General features: G+C 41.2%; 1 protein-coding gene across 7 annotated transcripts in view; it reads right to left on the bottom strand.

Annotated features, from left to right (window-relative positions):
• Positions 1 to 28: 28 nt before the first annotated feature.
• Positions 29 to 13655, bottom strand: part of CNOT1 (CCR4-NOT transcription complex subunit 1) — a 112607-nt gene continuing 98980 nt past the window's right edge. For 4 of the 7 annotated variants that reach the window (XM_030924797.1, XM_030924800.1, XM_030924799.1 and 1 more), the window contains exons 41-49: positions 11863 to 12026; positions 11589 to 11706; positions 9898 to 9999; positions 8158 to 8331; positions 5452 to 5601; positions 4638 to 4818; positions 2839 to 2971; positions 544 to 678; positions 39 to 385 (exon numbers count right to left, since the gene is read on the bottom strand). In XM_030924797.1, coding sequence (XP_030780657.1) covers positions 307 to 385; positions 544 to 678; positions 2839 to 2971; positions 4638 to 4818; positions 5452 to 5601; positions 8158 to 8331; positions 9898 to 9999; positions 11589 to 11706; positions 11863 to 12026 — 1236 coding nt within the window. In that variant the 3' untranslated portion in view covers positions 39 to 306. Of the gene's footprint in view, positions 386 to 543; positions 679 to 2838; positions 2972 to 4637; positions 4819 to 5451; positions 5602 to 8157; positions 8332 to 9897; positions 10000 to 11588; positions 11707 to 11862; positions 12027 to 12057; positions 12582 to 13655 lie in introns of those variants that run through there. The other 3 variants (XM_010378191.2, XM_010378193.2, XM_010378194.2) reach the window with 2 other exon arrangements.

Below are 13655 nucleotides of genomic sequence, written 5' to 3'. Positions count from 1 at the left end.
TGGACACAGCTTGCACAAAGCCAAGAAGTTCCAGACAAAGGTTTTCTCTTTCATGTATTTACACAAGTTCAAAATGATATTCACAGCATCTTCTAAATTTTGGCCAAGAGTCAAAAAAATGCATTTAAACTTTGGAACGTGCCCACATAAGACAGGAGGCTGATCCCAACAGTAGTTGGGGCAGATACCCGCAAACCAAAGGGCTGGGAAAGTCAGGAAGAGCTGAAAGGATTCTTCAGTCAGTCTGTGAACTCAGTGCAGTGAGACCTCTAGGCTGACAGACGTACAACGGAGATGCAGTTTCATCTAACTGGCACCTGTCCCTTCCATTACTTGCTGGGCCTGCTTCTGTCCCATGCAGCACTGTGCGACCGACTGGAATAACCTGAAGGATGAAGACAGTTACAAATCTGTGATTAAAGAGTAGGCCTAACAATACCTTGCATCTCATTCAACTACTAATCACTGACCCAACCTAGAGACAAATAAGGTTTTCAGTCTCCAGTCTCATTCCTAGACAATTAAAAATTAATTTGAACTCACTTTTCGATTTCTGGGGCACAGTGTACAAATTCATGGTTCCAGAACTTAAATGCTGGGTTTTTAATCAGCTCAATGAAGGTAATAAGAAGACCCCAAGGATGTGGCCTATTTACAATCAACCGTTCCAAGAGAACTCTGGGAAAGGGGAGAAAAGAGCTAGTTAATGCAGAGAAGCATACAAATTCATGATTATTCTTCCATTACCCTTTTTTCTAACTTCTCCCTGATTATTAAACCACAGGCAAAAGTTTTCACCTTTAGTAGTAAAGACAGGTGGATTAATCAATATACTCCAAATGGCACGGGATGGAATACCTGGGTTTGAGCCTTGCTCTTAGCCCTAGAAGACTTAGTATTAATGTAAAGTGCAGATAATGGTATCTACCTCAGAGCTGTTCAGAATAAGGGGTGATGGGGGAGAGGAAGCCACATAAAGCCCAGAGTACATGGCACACAAAGTTAGTACAAAAAGTAGTAATTTCCAGAATGAGCTCCCAGGCCAGGCATAGTGGCTCATGCCTGTAATCCCAGCACTTTGGGAGGCTGAGGCAGGTGGATCGCCTGAGGTTAGCAGTTCAAGACCAGCCTGGCCAATATAGTGAAACCACGTCTCTGCTACAAATACAAAAATTAGGCATGGTGGCACATGCCTGTAATCCCAGCAGTCGGAGGCTGAAGCAGGAGAATCACTTGAACCTGGTAGGTGGGAGGTTGTGGTGGGCCGAGATCGTGCCACTATACTCCAGCCTGGGCGACAGAGACTGTCTCAAATAATAAGCAAGCAAGCTCACTCTCAATGAAAAGTAAGGAAATAGAAAATAAGAATTCTAACACTGCAGGCTGGACGTGGTGGCTCACGCCTGTAATCCCAGTACTCTGGGAGGCCGAGACGGGTGGATCACAAGGTCAGGAGTTCAAGACCAGCCTGGCCAAGATGGTGAGACCCCCGTCTCTACTAAAAATGCAACAAATTAGCCAGGCATCGTGGCAGGTGCCTATAATCCCAGCTACTCAGGAGGCTGAGGCAGAGAATTGCTTGAACCCAGGAGGAAGAGGTTGTAGAGAGCCGACATTGAGTCACTGCACTCCAGCCTGGGCAACAAAGCGAGACTCTGTCTCAAAAGAATTCTAACATTGCTAGTGCACGTGTAAATTGGTAAAATTTTTCTGAATGCCAGTATTGGCTTTTATATCCTTTCACGTACGAACTGTATATGAAGCATAACAAAGATTACAAGCCCAAGGAGACTTACTGCAGCTTTATATAAACAAAATGGATCATCATCATCTAAGCATCCAATAAGATACTAAATTTTAGTACACAAATCAAAGGAATACCATATTTAGCATCATAGGTACTATTAGGCAAATGAGCAAGTTTTAAGAGTCTAGCCCAATTTTTAAAGTGTTTGTGTGTGTGTATACATATATATATCACAATCTCTCTAATGCTATATATATAGTCTAGGCGATTCGGCAACAGGTTCCTAACTATTGTTATTTCCTAACTATTATTATTTCCTGTTATTGCTACTGCTTTCAACCCAGAGGTAATGAGAAAAAGTCCAAGGTCCTTAACACAGTCTTCCATAGGCATGCATGATTTAGGACTGGTTATCACCACCACCTCAGAGAAACTCCTGACCTTTAATCAAAATGTGCCTTGTGGTGTAAACTACTATTCATTTAAGCCATGATTACGATTTATAATTCTCTACTTGTGATACATGTTAATCAGAATGAGTATTAGGAGGGCAGCAACCATTTTGCTCACAATTGTATCCCACATTTAACACATTATTGGACATGTAAAAGATTTTCACTGAAGGCCAGGTGCAGTGGCTCACACCTGTAATGCCAGCATTTTGGGAAGCTGAGGTGGGCGGATCACTTGAGGTCAGAAGTTCAAGACCAGCCTGGCCAACATGGTGAAACCCCGTCTCTACTAAAATACAAAAATTAGCTGGGCATGGTGGTGGGCGCCTGGAATCCCAGCTACTTGAGAGGCTAAGGCACGAGAATCGCTTGAACCTGGGAGGTGGAGGTTGCAGTGAGCCAAGATCGCACCACTGCATTCCAGACTCAGTGACCGAGCAACACTCCATCTCCAAAAATAAATAAATAAATAAATAAAAATAATAATAATAATAAATGAAAAAAAAAAAAACCCCAAACCAACCAAACAACAGATTTTCACTGAACACTGAAGCATAGAGAATTAAAAAAAAAAAAAAAAAAGAATTTAAGATGAAGGAAACCCTTTTGAAGCATTTAAAAAATAAGCTGCTTTCTTACCTTGTGATCTGTTCTTGGATGGCTTCCGTATTGGCCTCTGCAAAAAGGTACAGCATGGTGCAACTGAAGTAGTGAGTGTGGCTATTTGGGTACCGGAGCTGATTTGCAATTGCATTCAAAAAGAGATAGCGACCTAGAAATTAAGAAACCTTGACTTAGTCTGAAAGGCCAACATGGGAAAACAGTTCTAACTGGCTAGGGTTTGGGTTTCTGACAGAGGCTTCCAAATTAATCTTTGGTGTTAAAGCAGTGGTTCTCGGGACCCGGAAGAGTTCTCATTTCTGTGAGTTTTATTTCAGTATTTTCCACATTAAAAATTAGGTTTTTTTAAATATTCATTTTTAAAAACAGACCCACTATATGCTAATATAAGTAACATGAACTATTTTCTGGTGACACTCATCACTACTTTTTTCTACATTTTGCAGATCTCTAAGTCTTGCTTAATAAAAGACAACTGGATTTTCATTTCTGCTTCTGTGTTCAACTTGTTACAGTGTATTTCATGTAACCTCTGAGAAATTCAACTGTACACATGACAGAATAGGCCCAAACATGTAAATGTTGTTTTATGATGAAAACAGTTTTGGGCTGGGCGGGGTGGCTCACGCCTGTAATCCTAGCACTTTGGGAGGCTGAGCCAAGTGGATGGCTTGAGGTGAGGTACTCAAGAACAGCCTGGCCAACATGGTGAAACCCCATCTCTGCTAAAAATACAGAAAAATTAGCTGGGCGTGGTGGCACGTGCCTGTAATCCCAGCTCCTCAGGGGGCTGAGGTGTGAGAATCGCTTGAACCCAGGAGGCGGAAGTTGTGGTGAGCCGATATTGCGCCACTGCCTTCCAGCCTGGATAAGAGCAAGACTCTATTGCTTTTTAAAAAAAAAAAAAAGATTTTGACCTCACAGCCCTCCTAAAAAGGTCTTGACACCATAAGGGTATCCAGCCTACATTTTGAGAACCATTAATCTAAACTACATTGGAGTAAGTATTATCTTAATTTGGTTTGGTTGTCTGCCTCTGCTTGACATTACTCGTGTTTGTGAGTTTATCACAGTGACATGTTTCTCTAAAGGCTTCCGTCCTTTTATTGCCGAGCTCTGGAAGTGATGGTATTCAATTTTGTTATATCTTGAATTTAAGCTGTCTTAAATCCGTCCCACATATAGGCATGCAGCATATATGCAACAATAATGTATCTCTCAAGAATCAAGAAGCAAAGTTAAAGAGTAGTGTCCCCCTAAAATATATGTATGCAAAAACTGGACAGGACTGTACAACTAGTTAGCACCTAACTGGGGTCTCTATAAGATAAATATAGAGGACCAAAAGAAATGTAGCTCAAGCGGAAAAGCTGCAACCTGCAACAGGAGTTATACTGTGAGCTTTCTGCAGAACAGGAGAGTCCTATTCATTAATCTTTATACATGAACACTTAACAAGATACCTGCCAAACAGGCACCAATAAAAATGCTATTATATAAGGCAGCTTAACAAAACAATGTAACAAGAGCCTATGTTTAAAGGGACTTTAAGTTTATTTTCACACTGAAAAACTTCAGTCACATACAACAAAACTGATACTGCATAATTCTGGATAATCCTTTATGCTTTTTTGTATTTTCTGCACTGAGCAGATAACGTCCAATTAAAGATAAAATAATCAGCCAGACCTGTGAATAAATATACTGACAGAACATTGCTCCACTATTGTGGCTTGAAGCATTTTTACATTTTTGTGATCAGACTGTAGCAAAAAGCACAGAGAACTCTACTCTGAAAACTGGCAGGCTTCACTCACCCTCAGTGTCCAAGTCCACAGCCAAATTCTGGAAGATATCCATGTGTGCTGAGTGAGTGATGGTGCTCATTGAAGGTGTGCTGCCCTTGTTGTGGATGTGTGCAATGGCCTGAGTCCCGACATAGAGCACCAGTGCATTGATGAGCTGGAGGTTGTAGCGATTCCCAGGTTCATTGGATACCTTAAAATGAGCAAAACAGAACTCTTTATGCTTACTCCTGCAGAGGACCAATTCTAGCACCAGTATTTCTAAACCCTTCTTACACCTTCATGGAAAGGCTGAACATTTATGGTGATTCACTTGCTTGAATTTGTGCGATTATTTAACAAATACACAGATGCTCCAAAGGTGGTTGTATCAGTAAGAGAAATGTGATTTCCCTCAGAAAGCCAAAGCTTCTATCACTGTACTCAAGGCACAACTCTAAAGTTTATAAAATCAAAATATGCACTGTGTCAATTAAAGATTTGGAGAGAAAGTTGTAGTTGCATGGCATATACAGATTGTAAATATATAACTTTCAAAATACCCTACAGAGAAAAGTAAATCAGCATCCACATATTCAGAAAAACCCTGGAAGTACCAACAGCTAATGACCGTCAGTGGTCTACTCTTATAGGGCTGTCTCGTCCAAAGCTGTAGCAAAATATCACTGATGAAATGAACCAGTAAAATACATAAATCCAGTTAACCTCACCCAACTGATGGAAATGACAATAAAAGACTAACTCCCAAATGGACCACACACAGAACCATACATAGAAAGTGCTTTCTATGGAAGACATAGCTGAGTTTTAAGCCAAACCAATTAACCTGTAGGTTGCTGCGCAGATCAGACAGAAAAGTGACTGGTGATCGAGTTTTAAGATAGGAATCCAAATCCTTTTTGAACTGAGGTGGCATTACTCCAGTGAAATTGGTGAGAATCCGGGGAGCAATGTTAATTTCACTCAACATGTCCACCTGCCACAGATAAAATGTAAGAATCACAAGCAGAGTCATTTTTATTAGTAAATTACATCTATGCTAAAAAGTGATGGGACTTTTTTTCTAAAACTATATACACTATAAATGCCTTGAAGGGCACAGCTGCCACATTTTATTACTTTAATCAGTCTTTCTTTCTTTAGAAGAACCTTGGTACAAAATGATAAAAATTTCTCACTCCATAATGTTTTTCCTTTCCAGAAGCAAGACACCTTTTGGGAAAGGTCTAATTTGCACAACTGACTGACTTTTCCTGGACTTGGATGTCAAAATAATAATCCCGAATAAGATTCCTCATTCACCAAGAGTCTTTGAAAAGCAGCCCCAGCAAGACATCACACTTACTCCTTTTTAAAAAAAAAAAAAATGAAGCCGGGCGCGGTAGCTCACGCCTGTAATCCCAGCACTTTGGGAGGCTGAGGCAGGTGGATCACCTGCGGTTCAGAGGTCAAGACCACCCTGACCAACATAGAGAAACCCCGTCTCGCGGATCACAAGGTCAGGAGATCGAGACCATCCTGGCTAATACGGTGAAACCCCGTCTCTACTAAAGAATACAAAAAACTAGCCGGGCGACGAGGCGGGCGCCTGTAGTCCCCGCTACTTGGGAGGCGGAGGCAGGAGAATGGCGTGAACCTGGGAGGCGGAGCTTGCAGTGAGCTGAGATCCGGCCACCGCACTCCAGCCTGGGCGACAGAGCCAGACTCCGTCTCACAAAAAAAAAAAAAAAAAAAAGAGAAACCCCGTCTCTACTAAAAATACAAAATTAGCTGGGTGTGGTGCCTGTAATCCCAGCTGCTTGGGAGGCTGAGGCAGGAGAATCGCTTGAACCCAGGAGGCAGAGGTTGCAGTGAGCCAGAGATCGTGCCATTGCACTCCAGCCTGGGCAACGAGCGAAACTCTGTCTCAAAACAAAAACAAACAAAAAATGCATGTGACAGAGTAGAGACTACATTTAAACTATAGCTGGGCTCTTCTAGTGGTGTGCACCTCTAGTCCCAGCTACTCTGGAGGCTGAGGCAGGAGGACAGCTTGAGCACAGGAGCCTGAGGCTGAAGTGCACTATGTTCGCACCTGTGAATAGTCACTGCCCTTCAGTCTCGGCAACACAGCGAGAACGCCCTCTCTTAAACAAACAAACTATAGTAGCCATGTCAGGGTGTTGAGATTTTAAGTGGTCCTCTCTCTCCTTTATTCCAATGACTTAAAAAAATACAGTGGGTTCTCCATACCCTTAGGTCCCATATCCAATTAACCTCAAATAGAAAATATGGAGGGTGATGATGGGGTCAATAAAAAATAATACAACAATAAAGGCCGGGTGTGGTGGCTCATGCCTGTAATCCCAGCACTTTGGGAGGCCAGGGCAGGCAGATGATGAGGGCAGGAGTTTGAGACCAGCCTAGCCAACTAGTGAAACCCCGTCACTACTAAAAATACAAAAAAAAATTAGCCAGGCATGGTGGCGGGCACCTATAGTACCAGCTGCTTGGGAGGCTGAGGCAGGAAAATCACTGGACCCCATGAGGCAGAGGTTGCAGTGAACTGAGATTGCGCCACTGCACTTCAGCCTGGGCAAAAGAGCGAGACTCCGTCTCAAATAAATAACAAAATAATACAACAATTAAAAAGCACAAATTTTAGTAAGTTACTAACATAGTTTAAAATAGTTATTTCCATAATAGCATTACACTACATTAGGTATCATAAGCAATACAGATCATTTAAGGGGATACGCAAAGGTTATATGCCACTTTACATACGAGACTTAAGCTTACTTAAAATTCGGTGTCCCAGTGGGTCCTAGAACCAATCCTCCAAGAATAGCAAGGGACCAAGGAACAACTGCACAAGCACACAGACACACAAAACTGTGAAATATGGAGACTATGGCAGGGCGTGGTGGCTTACACCTGTAATCCCAGCACTTTAGGAGGCCAAGGCAGGCAGATCACTTGAGGTCAGGAGCTTGAAACCAACCTGGCTAACAAGGCGAAACCCCGTATCTACTAAACACATACAAAAATTAGCCAAGTGTGGTGGCGCGTGCCCATAATCCCAGCTACTTGGGAGGCTGAGGCAGGAGAATAGCTTGAACCAGCGAAGGGGAGGTTGCAGTGAGCCAAGATTGCGCCACTGCACTCCAGCCTGGGTCACAGAGTAAGACTGCCTCAAAAAAAGAAAAAGATTACAAAAGTCTGTTTGTTCTGCAATTCTTTGCCATGGGGGGCACACCCAGCAAATGACTGCCCCAACACCTAAGCTGGGGTTCTGTAAATAGAGCTAAATTTAATATCAAAATTAATATGAAAACTAGCAACTAGAAAAAGGCTGTGAATCAATATTCACTAGCAACAGCAATAGCAACAATATCATACCCTATATCAGGCTTAATAACATGGTATTTCCTTTAAATAGTACCCTTAACAATGTTCATGTTATGTGGGTAGGGAAGTGCATAACAGTCTACTTATCAGAGAAAGGACTGAAATACTAAGACACAAGTTTTCCTTTAACTAGTTAGAACCTTACCTTTAGATTAGGAGTGAATGGGTCAGGGAGCCTCATGTTTCTTGGAAAGGCACTCAGGATCAAATTTCTTAACTGGATACAATTAGGTGGGATCACATCACAGAACCCATAATGGTAATCACAAAGGAACTCTGGGAAATCATGCAAAAGAACCAGCAGCACTCTTAAAGTGCCCTATTTTTAAAAAACAAGAAAAATATTTCCACACTAAGGAAAATGGAGTAACGTTTTCCTATTATAACGTTAAGCGACGCCCCCCCAAAAAAGAATAAAGTATACTTTAGTAACATTTCTTTAAAAGTTTTAGGCTTTAATTAACATTATCACAGACGATTTATCAAATATTTCCATTTAGGTATGACGAAAAACTAGGCATCAGGAGTTTACAGGCTGAAATGAATATGCTGGAAGAGGAGACTAGACAAAAAACAAAGATACAATGATGTAAGCATCTATCTTCAGAAGCTTCAAAAAAAAAAAAAATAAATAAATAAAAATCAAAGCAGAGTAAAAGCGTATAATTAATTTTTTAAAGTACCGAAAGGGAGAAAATCAAAGCCCAAGATCGTTATTAGAAAAAATAAATTGATAAACCCTAACCAAGACTGACAAGAGAAAACACAAAAATCATTAATGTGAGGAGTGACACATTACAGATCCTACAGTCATAAAAAATAGTTTCAGAACATTCAATGATTTTATGCTCACAAATCTGACAATTCAGATAGGTGGAAAATAGAACACCTTAGCATATTGAGACATGCAAAGATTTCCTACGCAAGTCACAAAAAGCAACTTTTAATAGAAGTTTAAAAATCTGCAATTTTGACTACAATAAATTTTAAAGCTTCTGATCCTCAAAAGACACCTCCCCTTTAAGGGAGTAAAAGGGCAAGCTGTGAGAATGGGAGATGTTTGAATAAACAGTAACAAAGGGCTTGCATTTAAAACATATAAAGAATTATTTAATAAATAAAAATACAAACAAGAGCCAAGACTGGAAGAGGAGCACCACAAAAAGGTGATATCCATGGCTGATCTACACATGAAAACCTCATTAAGAAATCATCAAGGAGGCTGGGTGCAGTGGCTCAGGCCTGTAATCCCAGCACTTCAGGAGGCTGAGGCGGACCGATCACTTAAGGTCCGGAGTTTGAGACAAGTGTAGCCAACGTGATGAGACCCCATGTCTACTAAAAATACAAAAAATTAGCCAGGCGTGCTGGCACATGCCTGTAGTCTCCGCTACTAGGGAGGCTGAGGCACAAGAACCACTTGAACCTGGGAGGCAGAGGTTACAGTAAGCTGAGATCGCGCCACTGCACTCCAGCCTGGGTTTCGGAGTAAGACTGTCTCCCCAAAAAAAAAAAAAAAAAAAAAGATAAATCACCAAGGAAATTAAATCCACAATGAGATCTCACAATACAACTGCCAAAATGGCTAAAATGAAAAACAGACAATACCAGGTATGGCAAGATGTGGGAAAAGGAGTAACTCCTCTGTGCTGCTTAAAAGTGTAAACTGATACAAACACTTTATAAAACTGTAGTATCTTCTAAAGTTGAACATACAAACACTGTACAATCTGGGTGCTGATTATGCAAGTACACTTGGTTTTTACACTTTTCTGAATGTATGTCTTGCCTTAAAGGCTTAATAAAATGAAAATAAGGCCTCAGATTCCTAAAGTGTATTTTTAAGATCTGTTATTTTAATTTGTAATAAATCCAAGTTAATTACCTTGTAGAGGATTTGCATAGGTTTGGTGAGTTCCACATTTCTAAGGAAAGGCGCTAAATATTTGAATAAATCAATCAGTAGCTGTGCATACATAGGCCACCCCTGAAAGAAATAAATGTATGAGTCATAATTATACTCAGCTGTTTTTCAGCCACTACAAGCTGCCCAAGCAGCTACACTGACTTAACTTCTTAAAAGTACCTCTACTAAAGATCAGCATTAAAGGTCAGGCACAGTGGCTCACGCCTGTAATACCAGCACTCTGGGAGGCTGACTGCCGTTGGATCACCTGAAGTCAGGAGTTCGCGACCAGCCTGGCCAACATGTTGAAACCCTGTCTCTACTATAAATACAAAAAATTAGCCAGGCATGGTGGTGGTCACCTGTAATCTCACCTACTCCAGAGGCTGAGGCATGAGAATTACTTCAACCTGGGAGGCAGAGGTTGCAGTGAGCCGAGGTTGCGGCACTGCACTCCAGCCTACACAACAAGAGCAAAACTCCGTCTCAAAAAAAAAAAGAAAAGAAAAGAAAAGAAAAGAAAAAAGATTGGCATTAAAAAGATTAAAAAGGACCAAGTTATTACGGAGATAGTGGAAAATAATATTTGAAACAAACTGGCTCCAGAGATTTCAAGACATAATGGTCCCTGTGTACCTGAGGCAAAATTTAAAAATTCAAAAAAACTTTTGATAGAACACAAAACAGTCAACTGCAGAAACTGACAACTAGAAATGTGTTTTCTTAATTCCTTATTAAGTCTCGGCCATTTCTTTTCCCTCTTTCAACTCCTCAACTCTTCGCAAATAACCTTATTGAGTCCACAACATGAATTCTCTATTTTTCAGCCAAAGTCAGCCTGCTCACCCTCCCCCAACTATACCAATTATGTTCAATTAATTCTTGGATAACTGTTTTTAATATGTTGTGTTTCTTCCTCCTGGAATACCCTTCTCTACCAAACAAAACCAACTTCATTTAAGAGCTATTTCACCTTCTTTGTCAAGTTCACTCCATTACATAGCAGTCACATTTCTTCTGATCTGAGGGGCCAAAGAATGGTACTTGCTGCAGTACTCATTTGCCAATTTAATTCCAAGATGAGAGGAAAAAACTTCTCATGTTAACTGTGTTGTATTACCAATTAGATAAAGAACTTTTAAATAGAACTGGATCATAATCCTTCAAAATAACGTAGCCCAGTAGTCCTCAACCTTAGTTTGAGAGCCTTCCACATTTAAAGTGAGAGTCTGTAAAATCAACAAGCTCCAGAGCCCTATTACCCAGAGATTTATTCAGATATTTATGAGGGCACACACGGATTTCAACTTTAAAAACAACACCCCTACCACCCAAAAAAAACCCTTAACTGACAAATATGTAAAATAAATCATTCCTGTGTATAAAGAAGCAAAACATTTTAAAAGAAAGGAAAAAACAATTTTAAAAAACTTGCAAGACTGACACAGGTGGCCCACAACCTTGAAGCAGCAACACCTAATCACTGAAGAATGGCTTTCAGGCAGAGGCAGTCAAGTACTTGACTTGAGTGAACACTAAATAGAATTCCCAACTAAGTTTGGAAGAAGTACAATTACTACTAAATGACTAACAGAAATCTATAGGCAATGCTAATAAATAAGCCCAGGTAGTTATAGTCTTCATCTACAGGAGATAAACTGCAGCCACACCTTCTGCTGTGGCGTATGTGCCAGCATTCTTGCAATAAATATCCGATGAGAAATCAGTTCAAGCCAGGCATATACAAAGCCAGGAGCTTTGGTAGGCCTCAAGATGTGGAATGTATTGCTGAAAGAAGAAAAACCTTAGTCAGAAGCACAGTCCAACTTAAATACGGTGAACAGCACATGAACGTAGGCTCAAAATGCTCGAGGGTTCTACTCCCCAAATTTTACTGTATTAATCCAGCAAACCTTAACACAAAACCTCAAACGCAATACTCACCAGAAAGCTGTAAGTGTCTGGAAATTAATGGTTTCCAACACATGCTCAGGTGCATTGAGTTCCAAGAGAAGCATGATAAAAATTCGATGGTAGGGAAGCTGCTGAAATTCACTCTGACGAACATCATGATCCTGAAGGAGAACTCCCACTACTATACCAAGGACCTATATAAAACACAAATTAGAGCTTGTAAATCATTCAGATAATTCACTCACCACTTTGATGTCATGCTTTTTAAACTTTGCATTCTTAAACCCAACATTAAAATAAAGCATATATACAATTTGAATATAAAATTACATGCCGGTAGCCCATGAAGCCATAAATTGGTCTGACTCCGCCTTCAGTGTTTTGTATGTTTCTTTGAATTTCAACATCCTTGGACCATACCTGAATACTCTCTACAAACACCCAGTGGTTTTTCAGCTCTAGAAATCAGCAAGGCCCCCTTACATTTCACCATGTTAACACAATATAACAATCTAATTTGTCTGGTCTGACATGAAGTTGACATGTGGCAATGATGTACACTTATCTTGGCATTTAGTAGGCAGGGGCCAGGAAAGCTGTTAGGCTGCAGAGATCTCATTCCACTTGACTTGCCCACTGAACAGTGAGGGGCTTGAAGAACACATCTCTAATTTCCCAAATCCAAAATCAAAGTCCATTTTTACACGTATTTTTGCACTGCTTTAATATTCAGATTTCCAAGAACTCCACTGTGTAAACAAGCCAATGACTAATGTCACTCACATACTTGAGTTGCCAATCTATCAGCAGGGGGCACTTCTAGCCACCCACTCACAGTGATTCTGTGTATGGGGCAAATTCATACTGTAGTCACTACCAAGCATTAACATACTGAAATACATTATGATCTCTTTTTGTGTTTCTGTTAAGGCACTATATTCTGTTTCTAAGACAGAGCAGATATGTTTACATATTATCTACAAATTTAATTTCAGGACAGAAAAGAGGCGTTAACAAAATGTTTTGGGGAAGGGTTGGCCTCAATAGGGTTAAGAACCACTGATGTGGCCAGGCATGGTGGCTCATGCCTGTAATCCCAGCACTTTGGGAAGCCGAGGCAGGCAGATCACTTGAGGGACTCAAACAGGGTTAAGAACCACTGATGTGACCCAGCTTGGTGGTTCACGCCTGTAATCCCAGCACTCTGGGAGGCCGAGGCTGGCGGATCACGAGGTCGGGAGATCAAGATCGTCCTGGCTAACACGGTGAAACCCCGTCTCTACTAAAAATACAGAAAATTAGCAGGGCACAGTGGTGGGCGCCTATAATCCCAGCTACTCGGGAGGCTGAGGCAGGAGAATGGTGTGAACCTGGGAGGCAGAGCTTGCAGTGAGCCGAGATCGCGCCACTGCACTCCAACCTGGGTGACAGAATGAGACTCCGTCTCAAAAAACATAAAACAAACAAAACAAAAAATACAAAAAAATTCGCCGGGCGTGGTGGTGAGTGCCTGTAGTCCCAGCTACTCGCGAGGCTGAGGCAGGAGAATGGTGTAGAGAGGAGGCAGATACAAATCTAGGAGGCAGAGTTTGCAGTGAGCCGAGATCACACCACTGCACTCCAGCCTGGGCGACAGAGTGAGACTCCGTTTCAAAAAAAAAAAGAAAGAAAGAAAGAAAGAAACCACTGATGTGGCCAAGCAAGGTGGTTCATGCCCATAATCCTAGCACTCTGGGAAGCCAAGGCAGGTGGATCACTTGAGACCAGGTGTTTGAGACCCGCTTGGGCAACATGGTGAGACCCTGTCTCTACTAAAAATAGAA

The sequence above is a fragment of the Rhinopithecus roxellana genome, chromosome 20, assembly GCF_007565055.1.
Source record: "Rhinopithecus roxellana isolate Shanxi Qingling chromosome 20, ASM756505v1, whole genome shotgun sequence".
Lineage (NCBI taxonomy): Eukaryota > Metazoa > Chordata > Mammalia > Primates > Cercopithecidae > Rhinopithecus > Rhinopithecus roxellana.
The sequence above is the reverse complement of the archived record's forward strand: the minus strand, read 5'-3'. Positions and strand labels throughout refer to the sequence as shown.